This window comes from Asterias amurensis, chromosome 15 (genome assembly GCF_032118995.1).
Source record: "Asterias amurensis chromosome 15, ASM3211899v1".
Lineage (NCBI taxonomy): Eukaryota > Metazoa > Echinodermata > Asteroidea > Forcipulatida > Asteriidae > Asterias > Asterias amurensis.
The window spans coordinates 3,605,918-3,619,985 of NC_092662.1; the positions used below are offsets into that span (position 1 = coordinate 3,605,918).

The following is a 14,068-nucleotide window of genomic DNA, read 5'->3' on the forward strand; positions in this document are numbered from 1 at the left end:
TTTTTTAGCCATTGACATTCTATGTATTTATTTAAAAATATTATGTAAAAGAGTTGAATCATTTCACATAGATTAGGAATAGATTCCAATGTGTTTTGGAAAGGGTAGTAGATAATCCTTCACCCTCCACCCCCCCCCCCCCAAACAAAACAAAAAGTTCTGATCTAGAAGATAATCAAGAGAAACTGACTGGGTAAATTTTAAATGATTTTGGGTTGAACATAGAAAAATTTGCTAGAGTGGGACTCGAACCAAACGACCTCCGGATTGACATGCCGGCGCTCTACCAACTGAGCTTTCTAGCCCTATATTGGCGGTGTCCCTATTTTTTCAGTAAGTTTGTTCGGGGGGTGCCAGTCAGAAGCCATACAACTGTTTACCGCGGTGTAGCCACGGATCACACCCAAATTAAAATACAACATGGGAAGCGGCAGCCAGGGGATCACGTTAAGGGGATGCAATTTTTTGTTTCAGATATCAATATAAGCCCCAAGGGCTATTTTTTTAATCAATTTTTCTTTGTACAAACCCAAATCAACAGATAATAATCTGATAACTTCTTATCTAAGAATCACTTTTTGTTACAGATATCAATACAAACCATAGTGAAAATTTATTTCACATTTTTTCTTTGTTCAACCGCAAATCAAAAGATAATCAAACGATAATTTCTCATCTAAGAATCACTGCAATCAATCACCTGGTCTCAGCTTGCGATGATTGAGGTATTAGATCTCGTCTGCATAATCACTTTGGTCAGTATGTCGCTCCGACACAGCGGGCATAGATGGAGGGTCTCGGAGCACCCGTTGCAGCAGCAAACATGTCCACAGTTCAGGAACAGGGTGTTGGACTGTCGGGTAAAAAAAGAGGAAATATATATTATTTACACCATAACCCCTTACATGTACCTACTAAATTCTCTTAAGGGAGTTAAAGGATTGTGAAGGTTTTAGGACTGTCCATTGTAGTCCGCCATGTCTGTCAGAAAGATACTCCTGGCGCATAGAAAAGGAACTCTGCCAATGACGCCAATTTCCACAGATTTACATTAAACTTACATGGTTTGAAGATAATAATAGTAGAAAGCTTCTCTTAAAATATTACATACTGAGGTGCTGCAGTTTTTGAGAAATAAGTAAAACAAGTCACACGAAAAAAGAAATTGAACAAAGTACCCAGACCCGTTCAAGCTAAGACTTAACAAGTGTGTTTTCGAGCTAGATTCAAAGCTTGGGAGAGTGTCTATTAGTCTGAAGTTCAGTGGAAGAGCATTCCAAATAGATGGTCTAGCATGTAGAAAAGAACGGTCTCCCAAAGCATATTTAGAACGAGGGATGTAAACATCAAATACTTAACACATGCGAAAAAGCTAACCAAAACCAGCCGCTACATAATAGAGAACAACAAAAACAACAATGCTTACATTTTCCTCCATACAGACAACGCACTCTACGTTCACCCTGACCGTCACGTCCCTGACGAAGGCGTTGGACGCAGCTTCACTCGCTGTGGCTTCATCCATGGGCGGTGCCGAGGGGGAGGGGGTCTTCTCCGGCATGTCTACCTCCAGCTTCTTGTTCTTGGCCGAGGCTTGACCGATTTCTCGTTGGTAATCAGCAATTCTCGCCAAGATGGCTCGACGAAGGCCAAGCTCATAAACACCAAGCTGAAAAAAAACAGGTAATCCAACTTTTTCTAAATAGTTTTTCTTTTATGAGGCATCGCCCAAATCAAAAGTCCGTGTTGCAACTTTAGGGGAAGGGCTACGCTTAACTGATTTGGGCCATCAACCCAAATCAACGGCCACCAGGGGCGTGTTGCCACCTACTCAATGGGCTAGAACAGGGTTACCCCCTTTAAAATTTGTAGGGATGTAGACAAGGCTATCATCCACTAGGAGCCTATGCCCGATTTCATAAAGCTGTTTTGCAGAAAATACTGCTTGACAAATTTCTCTGCTAAGCACAAAATGAGAGGGGCACCAGTCGCAACAGTGTAAACTTTATGGAAAGTTGGCTGTAACCTGTTTTTGCTTAGCAAGATTTTCCTGTGCTAAGCAGGTTTTTGAGCTTACAGGCTTTATGAAATTGGGCCCTGGTTGGAAGAGCAAAACCCACTACCTTCTTAAATTTTTCAAGCTAATATTAATTCATAACTTGTTTTCCTTCGTTCAATTGAAAAGTTTCTATTATAAACAAATAAGAACTCCCTTTGATACTTTAAAAAAAAATTTGAGTACTGGAAAATAATTCCCTCACCTCTTTCAAATCTTCATCGCTCATGCAAAGCATTGTTTCTATGGAAACACGATGACGGGCAAACTTCGGTATGTAACTATCTGCCCCAGCTGTCTGTAGAATGTCGATCACAGACAACTCTAGATTATTCTCCTGAAAAGATAAAAAGACGAGTCACAGATGAAATAATTTCTCATATAATGCCTCTTTAATTGAGCACGCTTTCTGAAAATTGTAAATGTTATTTTAAGTATCAAATAATTAACAACAAAAACTGACTGGGAATATTTTTTATTGACTTGGGGTTGAACAAGGAAAAATTTACTATCTGGCCCCGAGCTGGCAGTCTCCTTATTTTGTCAATATCCTTGAGTTTTTTTAAGCTTGTATAAGTTCAAGCTTTCTCATTCTCCTCTGGAAATAGAACAGCTTTATTGGTTTTATTAATGAATAATGCATGATAACTTCCTCTGGAGATAGAACGGCATTATATCTACCTGACTTTCACAATGAATAAATGTGTGCCATCTCCCTCTGGAGAAAGAACAGCATTATAATAACTTGACTTTCTCAATGAATAAATGAATGCTATGTCCCTCTGGATAAAAAACAGCATCATAATAACCTGACTTTCTCAATGAATAAACGTATGAACACTCTCTCTGGATAAAGAACAGCATTATATCTACCTTATCGATAAGTGATTGTGGTTTACGATCCATGAGCCTCTGGAATTGGATCAGCCAATAATCCTCCACGTCATCTTCTCGTCTCTGTTCCATCTCCAGCTAAAACAAAAAAAAAAGAGACCATTTTCATTAAGTAAACCTGTTTTGTTCAACTGCGAAATGCGAAAAAGGAATAGCATACTTTTGGAAGTAATTTGAATGGTATCTTAACTACTTCACATCAACATTTGCCGATATTTTTCTGGACAACTTTGGAGGGCCCTCAACTTTTTTGCTTGGCAGCAGGATGGCTAGCAGAATATTCCATTGTGTGCACAAGCATTCTATATCCGTCTCGCCGGCATTTCGTGACCGTGAATAAAAGCATTGAACTCAAGCTCTGGTGTTGACAAATTCTGACAAATCGGTTGCTTTTTTGAGCTACTTAACCAACTGCTAATACAATTACGCAAGGAAGACTTCTGATGAACGACCGTACTAAAAGATTTAATAGATAGTAACCACTGCTAAAACATAGGATTCAAACTGCCTCTAGCTACCGGGCTATCTCAGTTGTCTAGTTGGTATGACACACTGCTCTGGAATCGCAAAGGTCGTGGGCTCAAACCCCACTCAAGTAACCTGCCTGGGATTTGTTCACAAAACTCAGGTAAGTTCTGAGTATACAGTGCTAACACACATCGGTGTATATGGGTAAAACCAAAATTAATATCATTTTTAAAATATTTATCACTCTACTTCTTCTCTCTTCTTCCCCCTCCCTCTTTCTTACCAGCCGTTTCTTCAATTCCATCTCTCTGGACTCCCTTTCAATCATCAGCTGCTTCAACAGCCCGGCCAGATCCTCTCTCTTCTGCTCCAGAGCGATGTTCGTTGACTCTGCCCTAGCTGATTGCTTCTTGAGCTCAGCCATGGTGACCTGAGCAAGCTGCTGTTGTAACATGTATATCTGAAGAAGAAAACAAAATTAGTCAAAGAATGAATCAATCAATTGTAACATTTGTACATATTCCAACGTTCATTGCTCATGGCGCCGTACGGTAAGCTCTTGTAAATAGGTGAGATTTGAGTGACGTCTTAAATATCTGTATTTTAGGTGATCGTCTGATGTTGTGAGGAAGACTGTTCCAGATCCTGGGGAACATGACAGAAAAGTCTCGGTCACCCCAAACTGGTTTTGTTTCTAGGAATGAATAATGCAGATCTGACCGAACTGGAGCGCAAGTTATGAGATGTTCTTTAGAAGGTCAGTAGGTTGGTCGGCTATGCTAAACCACAGGAATTCAGACATCGATACACGAGCAGCATGATGCGTTGAACGTCCACATATGTGTGTTTTTTTGTCTGTCCATGGCAATTGTGGATGCTTGGACGCTCTATTGAGCATCTACAAAAGATCAAATTATCATTTTGAAAAGTCAGCATACCTCCTCAGTCAGTCGTTTGTGCTTAGCGTCCTTGCTTAGCAGTAACATCTCAAATGCTTCTCTCTGGAACGCTTCTTCCTTCATCAGATTCGCCACCATGGTGTCTTTGGTCATCTGCTTAACGTTTAGACGGGAGAGTAACTGCTCAAATGTATCATTCTCACTACAAGCAAACGGAGAAAAAACAAAAAGGGGGGAAAGTTCTGCTTGAAAATAATATTGTTACAAAATCTTTTTAACATAACTCATTTAACCCTTACACCTATGTGTATTAAACATTTAGATAAACCTTTCACTTCAGAGTACTGCAGTAACGGACACAGATTTTGCTTTGCATCCCCAAATATTGAAGCATTACTGACATAAAGGTTTCTAAGATTTTGTATTCCAATTGCAGATGGATATAACCGCTCCGTTTTTTTTGCTGCATTATCTCAAAACGCTACCACCTATTTAAATGAAATTTTTTGTTAAGTTATATGGTTTGTATCTACAACTATACTTGATTTAAACAACCGAACGGTTTCAAAAACTAAGGGTATTTTTTGCCTTTACACATTTTGCTCTACTACACAGAATTGAAACAAACAGTGGACTGCAATCACCCAACGTATACTCTTAATTTTTCAATTTTTCTTGTGTATAAATTTCCTCCTCTGCTTTTTAAAATTTTTATATAATAATGTAAATCTGTATTTTAATTCAGTCTCTGGACTGCGACAAGCAGATGTTTTTACAATAAACCAGTAATAATAATATACAACCTTTTAAACCCGCCCACCCCTTGCATTCTAGAGTAGACCCTGAACCAACCTGGCCTCAGCTCTCCTTCTAATGCTCTCCTTATTCTTATCATACATGTTCCTCAGGGCCTCCAACTCTAAGCTCTCCTTCATGATCACACCTACAAACTTCAAGATGTCCTTCTCTCTCAAGAGGGCGTGCTCCTCGGATGCGACTTGGAAGGTTGCGTCCAGCTCCATCCTAGAAGGAGAGATTAAGCAGCGACAGAAATGGTGAGCACAATATGCTGGAGGGAGACCATGCAATAAGTTTGTGAGTTAGGTTTTTTAAATATTTCATGGCTCTGCTTACCGTAAGCTAAGAATAGGCGCTTAAGGAAGCAGGGAATTTCGAGCTTACATCAAGCATATTTCATGGAAGCTTTGAAGTTTGAGACCAACATCCTTAGCGCACCATGTAATGGCAGACTTCCTCAAAATAATTCAATCGCGATTTTCTCGAACAGTTTATTGGGGGGCTGTGGGCCAAATAGGTCACTTCAGGGGAACAAAATGGCAAAGCAACCTTCATTTTCAAAAGTCTCTTAACTCAAATTTACCTTTCTTTCTCCAACTGATCAAGCAGGGCTTCCTTCTTCTTTGCTCTGTCATCAAGAGAAGACAATTATTAAAGCAATAAGACAGTACCTACGGCAATATTCAAAACCCAAAAAATTTAAGAAAGCAGTACATCAATGCAAACAAGTCGATGACGATTTCACTGAGGGGCCATACATTCTGTAAGAGAAAGACAGCGCCCAGGTTTTTGTACAAAAATTTCAAAAAAAGTTATAATATCTGGCTTTTAATTTTGTGTTATGTGATCATAAATTTACTTATTTGTCTCACTTATCTAATCACTAAAAATATTCTTACACTATTATCCTCAGTTTTTATATATTTTTGAAGAAAGTATGACAATTTATTCAAAGATTTATTACATTTCACTGAACAGAAAAGATAGGCTAAAATAATAAGATGAAATTAGGGGCGATAAGGAGTCACAGAGTTTCACATCATCTTACTTTTCATTCATCTCCAACAGTTGATTCACGAGTTCTGACGACTTTTCCTCAACTGTAAAAAAAAAAAAAAGGAAAAAGTTTTAAAAGTTTAAAAACAATATTTCAAACCTGCCAAACTGACTTTTGTGTTACTTAGCATTTCCATGCCTCAGTAAATTAAGTTGTTTGCGAGTTTGATTGTGAATAATGAGACTTTGAACCAGTTATTCAAAATAATCAATGCTGGGCTTTCTTACCGTCATAAAGCATCCTCAGAAAGTTTCTCTTGTCAGAGTCGCTTCTTTCTTGTAATGTCTTGATACCAGAATCCATGTCAGCTTGCTCCTGTAAGAAGAAGAAGATGGCGCCCAAGTTCTTGTAAAAATAAGTCTAAAACAATATTAGAATATCTGGCTTTTGGTTTTGGATTATGTGATCGTGAATATTTAATTATTTGTCTCACTCTTATCACTTATTTTTTTTCTTCAGATTTTACATATTTTTGAAGAAACTGTGAAAATTTTTACAAAGATTAATTACATTTCACAGAGTAAATACATGTTTTGGGTATTAACACAGACAAACCTAGCTCGTCAAACTGATGCATAACAATAGCACATCTGTCCTGGATTAATTTTGATTTGACAATACCCCTTAAGTGGCGTATCACGATTATTATTATTATTAGTATTATTTATTCGGCCACTTCATAAAGAACAATAACAATACATGTAATTGCAAATAAGATTATAGTAATAGGAAAGACATAATAAAAAAATATGTTGAACAGAACTGCATAAAGGTATACATGCTAAATAATGGCAACTACAGCACTGGTCCTGAATGATGAAGACTGACATAAGGTTTGGATACAACAAGAAACATGTGAAGAATAGCTGAGAGAGTAGGGTAGATTGGGAGAGGACAGGAAAACAGGGTGGGGAGGGAAGAGCAGGGAACTAGGGACAGAGATAACCCATTTCAAGCTGGCCAGGATTAACAAAAGAGTACTTAAACCCTGTGACCCTAAAGTCTGTCAATCCAAACTTGAGATGGGACAACACCCTCTGCCGAAACAAACATGAATTGTTACCTTTCTTAAGGCTCTGAGTAGCCCTCTGTGCTGTTGGTCAGTATGAGCCATCAATCTCTCCTGATCTCGTTCCATATCCTCTAACTCTTTCTCAAGACGGATTCTCTCCAAACGCTTCTCCTCCTTTAAAATAAAAAAGGAATAAGAATAACTAAACGGACGATCTTTTAAACAGTCGTCCCTGTAAGTTTTGTTGCTAAGCAAACTTTTGTGCTTAGCAGCTCTATGAAATTAGGCCCTGCTAGTACCCCCTAAGACATTCAAGGACCAAACCTGAGATATTGTTTGAACTGCTAGTCTACCTGTACTCTCTCATACTGCTTGATGCTGTCACTCAAGATGGCTTCTTCTTGTTCCAGGTTCTTGAATGAAGAGGTGGACGATGAGGAGGATGGGGAAATTTTAGGAGCATCCAAGACGCCCAAGACGTGCTGCGAGGGTGGACTGTAGTCAATACCACACTCTAATAAGAATAAGAATATTTACATTTATTTGGGCAAAACTTCAGAAGTACATGAGCTTCATAAGTACATGCGGTCGTCATCGTCGCCATCCTATAATTCATGACTGACCCTTTGTGACCCTAATGATTGAGTTCCACTTTTTGACGGCCATGTGAGCAACTACTACATCTTTGCACAATGATCTTCTCAAGGTTGTCTCCCTCTCTTCTGGATGCATGACCAAAGTATTAAAGCTTGTTTTTGTCAAGTACATGTTCATTTACTAAACAACACTTAAAGCCGTTATACACTTTCGGTACAGAACAAAAAAAAGTTCACAGATTTACAAATAACTTACAGGGTTCACAGAAGGTTATGGTGAAAGACTTCTCTTGAAATATTATTCCATGAAGTGCTTTACTTTTTGAGAAAACATTAAAACAATATCAATTCTCGATAGAGAGAATTACAAATTTGTTTTGAACACATGTCATGACACGAGGAAACGTGCGGAAACAAGGGTGGGTTTTCCCGTTTTTTCTCCCGACTCCGATGACTGATTGAGCCTAAATTTTCACAGGTTTGTTATTTTATATATAAGTTGTGATACACGAAGTGTGGGCCTTGGACAATACTGTTTACCGAAAGTGTCCAATGGCTTTAAACAACAGAGCGGACTAAATAGTTGAGGTACCTTCACAGAGTGATTTCATTATTGCCTCAGTTCCCTGGGAGCAAACTTTAGCTGCAGGATGCTTCATAGTTATGGCGTCTAAGCTCAGTGTCTAAGGAAACAAAGAGAAGAAAATAAACCTTCAAACCAGGTTAATCAAACATAGAACGATCCTAGATTTAAGTTTTTGATCAACCCATTCATTTGGGCTTGAATTTGGGGGAAAAATCCACAGGGCTTGTAGCACACAATTTTACTGGACCAGAGTTTAGAACAACTCAACTTTAAATCCCTTTTTTCTCAGTTTCATTCTCTCGTATCTCTTGGTGATTTCTACTTTCACAAGTTTTGAGCCAAATGTGGTATCAACATGGGGTTTAAACTGTATTCAAGCACAAAATATTATCTTTTCAAATGTAACCAGAAATATGAAATGACCTTGGTCGACAAATGGCACATTTTGCTTAATCACATCACAGATATATAATTTGATGCTTATTTATTTGATTTCACTAAAATTTGATTCTTGTTTACTTGATCCTCACTAATTATTTTTGATCCCATACCTCTAGGGTTCTGACGTGACACAGTTTTGAAGGCAGTTCTCTGATTTTGTTACAGGAGATGTCCAGATTCCTCAGCGACCTCATCTGACAAATACTGGCTGGTAGTTCCTTCAGGTGGTTCCCTGCATACAGATTGGTGTCAGTGATGGTTAGTAACAGGCAATGGTGACTCACGTTACAGACAATTCAATGGCGACTCTGTTACAGTGATTTCACAGTGACTCGCGTTACATGTGATTTCACAGTGACTCGTGTTACACCAATGCCAGTGACTCACATTACATACAATTTCACAGTGACTTATGATACAGTGATTCCATGGTGACTCGCGATAACAGTGTTTCCAGAAATCAGTCTTACACATTGTACACATTGCTTTCATCAAATGTTTCCTGCATACCTTCTTTGATTTGCTGCGTGTATTGCGAAAAAGAAAGTATTTCTGTATTGTATTTCCATCATGCAAAGTTCCAAATCCTACTTAAAGTATTTCTAAGTCTACCGCCTTTAGCCTCTTACCTCTTGCGTTAAGTGTCTGCAGCGCCTGTAAATTCCCTATTGCCTTCGGGAGTTTCTTGATGTCGTTGTTTTCCACATTCAACACTTGAAGGCCACTGAAGTTTGTCACGGCGTCCGGTAACTCGGTGAACTTGTTGTGATGTAGATCAAGCACCTGGAATGAAAGATAACGAATCATCATCATCATAACTAGTTCTTTGGGCCAATAACATTCCTGTAATCTTTCTCAGCTCCCTGGGGAGTTTACAGCCCTTAGCTGCTATGGCGCTCCAAAGGCTTTTTCAAACACAATATCAACCTCTACCCTCGCAGATACCCATTTATACCCCTAGGTGAACAGAAGCAATTTTAGTGAATTGTCTTACCTAAGGACACAAGTTCACACACTTGTTCAAGATTGCTTTCCCAGTAATTTGACAACACTTTTACTTCACTTCTACTAGAGGTGCGCCTTTGAATGGTTTACATGAAAGTGCACCTAACAATATGCTGTATTATTAAACTATAGTTATTTATCTCGAACGAGAGATAAATCCAAAGCTTACCCTTAGGACGAACAGATCCTTCAAACTTCCACCTCCTGACAGCGACGACAGGTAATTATCACTCAGAATTAGCACCTGCCAAAATCCAGAGAGAGCGTTTCGGTAATTAAAGCATCATTGAATCATTCAAATTGCAAGAAAATTTCTTATTCAGTAAAAGTTGTGTTGGGATTTAAAGGCAGTGGACACTATTGGTAATTACTCAAATAATTGTTAGCATAAAAACTTACTTGGTAACAAGCAATGGAGAGCTGTTGGTAGTATAAAACATTGTGTGAAATGGCTCTCTCTAAAGAAACGTATATTTCAAGACCTCAGAATTAGATTTTGAGACCTCAGAATTAGATTTTGAGGTCCCTAAATCAAGCATATGAAAGCTTACAACTTCGTGCGACAAGGGAGTTTATTCTTTCACTACTTACTCGCAACTTCAACGACTAATTGAGCTCAAATTTTCACAGGTTTGTTATTTTATGCATATGTTGAGATACACCAAGTGAGGAAACTGGTTTTTGACAATTACCAAAGGTGTCCAGTGTCTTTAACCAAACCGTTACAAATATGTTCGACTCTAATTCATAAAAATTCTTGAGATAACACTGCAAACAATTACTTACTTCTTTCCTTAAAACTTTACAAAGAGAATATGTTCCACTCGGTACCTGTTTGGGAAAAAGTAGAAGGTATATTAGGGCTTCACAACTAGGGAGACCAGGAAAAAAAGCATTACATGGTGCTATCTAAGGATTAGGTCTCATAATTCAAAAACGTAGTCCCACATCTTGCAGGAAATACTGTATGTTAAAGCGCCAGGGGTTGATTTCACAAAGAGTTGGGACTAATCCTAACTTAGGACTAGTCCTAAGAGATATACAAAACGTATGGCTAGTCCTAAGTTAGGACGAGTAACTCATCCTATCTAGAGATAAGACTAGTCCTAACTCTTTGTGAAATCGACCCAAGGAGTGTCACTGAGTGACGGACATGTGCGCTATGTACGAAGCCACAATTACTGTTATTATTATTTCATGGAAAGTACTGTAGTGGAGGCACTACACATGAAGCCAAAGCTTATAAACGGAATGCCTTAATTATTTCATTGATGGGTAAAATTATTTGATTGATGGAAAGGCAGAAGAGAAATGTCTTAAGAGAAAGAGAGACGTACGTACCTCTGGGAGCTCACATTGCGACAAATCGTATGTTGGCTCTGGTGATTCCGTTGCCTGAAATAAGACAGAAGTGTCATGATGAACCAAGAAAAGTTAAGCTTTTACCAGAATTCACATCCCACCTCGGAGGACATTAGACCTTATGGATTCGGTTTTCACATCTAGGCCCGCTGCTAACATTTATAAACAAGTGTAATAAAACACATTTATTGGGTGCTTCTAAACATTCAATCATAGCGCATTACCTCTTTATATAAGGCACACTGGGGGATACTTCATACATCATACTTCCTGTAAATGCAATTGCGCAGTGAATTTTGACGTCACATGGCTGTTTTTTCGGCTGCGAATGTTTGCAGGGATTGAGCACAAGTCAACTATTGCAAATTGTTAACTGTGAATTTGTGACGTCAAAATTCGCTTCACATTCACAGGTAGTATGAACCAGGCTTTGTGGTTCTATAGATAAGTATACCATCTACATGTATGTATAATAGGTGTTAAATTTGCATCAGGGATAAAGATTATTAATATTTTTATTTTTTTTACCCATACACCGATGTTTGTTAGCACTGTTTACTCAGTACTTTCCCGAGTCCTGTGAAAAAAATATCACAGGCATGTTACTCGGGTGGGATTCGAACCCACGACCCTTGTAATTCTAGAGCAGTGTCTTTACCAACTAGACTACCGAGGTTGCCCGGTAGCTAGAGGCAGTTCAATCCTATGTTTTGGCAGCGGGTACCGCAATGATATAATAGATGTTTTTCACAGGACTCTGGAAAGTACTGAGTATACAGTGCTAACACCCATCGGTGTATGGGTAAAAAAAACAAAATTAATATTATGTATGTTGTCTGTCAAACGTTTTATTTTAATCTTTGGATTGATTTCCTCACCAGGTACTGGCAATGTTCCATCCGCTTCCTAGCGCTCTCACTCTGCTTGTGTCTCAGTATCGGCATGCCTAGGGTATGGTTCTCCGCTCCGTGATTCATCGATGACCTCACACTGCTGCTGCCCGACCCAATGATTGGTTGATGTTCCTCTTATCGGCCTGACGAGAAACAGGCCTTTAGAATGAGACCACCACTCTGGACAGTTGTAAACCTTGTTAAAACACCGACTAGCTGGACACCTGGAGTTCACAAAAATTATGACAGAATGCTCATGAGAAATAATCTTGATATGTTATAATTAGGTGACACTTACAGTGGTCACAATAATTGCGATAACGTAATCCTCCTCCCGACAGCAGTAGGATTACGTTATCGCAACTATTAGTGGTCAAGTGATCTGGGGCCAATTTCATAGAGCTGCTTAAGCAAAATTTGTGCTTAAGCACGAAAACAGCTCGCTTATTTTACACATGTTACTGGCCAAAATGTTATGCCATGTACATTGATTGTGACTGGTAATTAGCTGTTGTTCACTTAGCATAACAATTGAGTGGAGTCTTGGCCGGTAATCTAATTTTACTAAGCAAGGATTTTTTTGCTTAAGCAAAATTTTTTGCTTAAAGCCATTGGACCCTTTTGGTTCAGAAAAAAAAAAAAAGTTCACAGATTTACAAATAACTTACAGTGTTTACAGAAGGCAATGGTGAAAGACTTCTCTTGAAATATTATTCCATGAAATGCTTTACTTTTTGAGAAAACAGCAAAACAATATAAATTCTCGTTAACGAGAATTACGGATTTATTTTAAACACATGTCATGACACGGCGAAACGCGCGGAAACAAGGGTGGGGTTTTCCGTTGTTTTCTCCCGACTCCGATGACCGATTGAGCCTAAATTTGCACAGGTTTGTTATTTGATATAGAAGTTGTGGTACACAAAGTGTGGGCCTTGGACAACACTGTTTACCGAAAGGGTACAATGGCTTTAAGCAGCTCTATGAAATTGGGCCCTGAATGCTGGATATTATCACCTAGCTGGCAATAGGGAATACCTCTCTCTCAATCAAGTAAACATTGATTTTTTTAAATTATTAGTCTAAAATATGAATTGCACAAATCTAGAAATTGTGATTCAGTAACTAGATAGATCTGTGACACTACTTCTGAATCAAATTCTAAATCTGATGTCGGCAAAATCATCCTTATGGCTATGCAAAGTTATGGAAACATCACACAAACTTTTTTTAAAGGTTTCCTTGGTATGGGATGGTACTAGCCCTGGTAGGACGTCAGTCAGTGCCGGAGTCCAATCTGGGCTAGGGATGGTACTATTGTTTGTGGTGGTAGGATTCGAACCCACATCCACAACAAACTTGTGATCACTGATTGCAAGTCCTGCACTGCAGTGGAGTTTCTTCTTACCACTACCTGGGCCAACCAACCAACATGACCAAGGTGACACTATTTTATATTAATATTATAATAACAAAATTAAAATAATATTATTAGGCTAATAACAATTTTAAAAGGTATTTATCCAAATTATCAAAGCGCACTGTCATGTGTCGGTACAGACTATATAACAAGTACAATCAACTCCGGCCGGACAAAAAGGCATCTCTCACTCCCCAAACAAGCCCGATCAACCGGAGGATGGTACGGTTGTTTCGCGGTTGTCATGTCGTGCCGTGCCCATGCCACTTTCAGTGTCATGACGTGACAGTGTAAAGTTATTAGTTAATGTCAACAAAACTAAAATCGCCACTGAAGTGTAAAATAAATGATAAATTACGATCTCTTAAACGTAACAAAATTATTTGTCATTACTCACCAGCCAGGCTATATAAGGTGTTACTCCAAATACTGCTCTCGGTTTCTGTAGTTGTTATGTTTGATCATTTATATTTCAATTTTTAAAATAACCATCCAGCTCGCTGGATGGATCATCAATGTTTACGATAATAAGAACACACTATATCCGCATACAAAAACACACACTCATGTGCATTACGGAG

General features: G+C 38.6%; 2 protein-coding genes across 2 annotated transcripts in view; one reads left to right on the plus strand and one right to left on the minus strand.

The window, feature by feature from the left end:
* The window catches only part of LOC139948021 (zinc finger CCCH-type with G patch domain-containing protein-like), a 37,222-nt gene that overhangs the window by 13,761 nt on the left and 9,393 nt on the right, over positions 1-14,068 (plus strand). The gene's annotated exons all lie outside the window — the stretch shown is intronic.
* On the minus strand, positions 7-14,033 carry LOC139948020 (E3 ubiquitin-protein ligase LRSAM1-like). Its single transcript, XM_071945989.1, has 20 exons — positions 13,885-14,033; positions 12,053-12,291; positions 11,154-11,207; positions 10,599-10,643; positions 9,982-10,056; positions 9,437-9,590; positions 8,918-9,039; positions 8,373-8,463; positions 7,538-7,698; positions 7,236-7,358; positions 6,400-6,487; positions 6,164-6,215; positions 5,699-5,743; positions 5,170-5,340; positions 4,357-4,519; positions 3,702-3,878; positions 2,930-3,028; positions 2,262-2,393; positions 1,427-1,669; positions 7-853 (listed from the first exon to the last, which is right to left on the minus strand). The coding sequence occupies exons 2-20, from the start codon at positions 12,149-12,151 to the stop codon at positions 707-709; spliced, it is 2,241 nt and encodes a 746-aa protein (XP_071802090.1). The 5' UTR covers positions 12,152-12,291; positions 13,885-14,033; the 3' UTR covers positions 7-706.

Coding starts and splice junctions, on each gene's coding strand:
- LOC139948020 (XM_071945989.1), bottom strand. CDS start 12,151: ATGAATCACGGAGCGGAGAACCATACCCTAGGCATGCCGATACTGAGA. Junction 6,488..7,235: donor TACTCAGAGCCTTAAGAAAG/GTAACAATTCAT, acceptor TTCTTCTTACAG/GAGCAAGCTGACATGGATTC. Junction 5,744..6,163: donor CTGTTGGAGATGAATGAAAA/GTAAGATGATGT, acceptor TCTTGATGACAG/AGCAAAGAAGAAGGAAGCCC.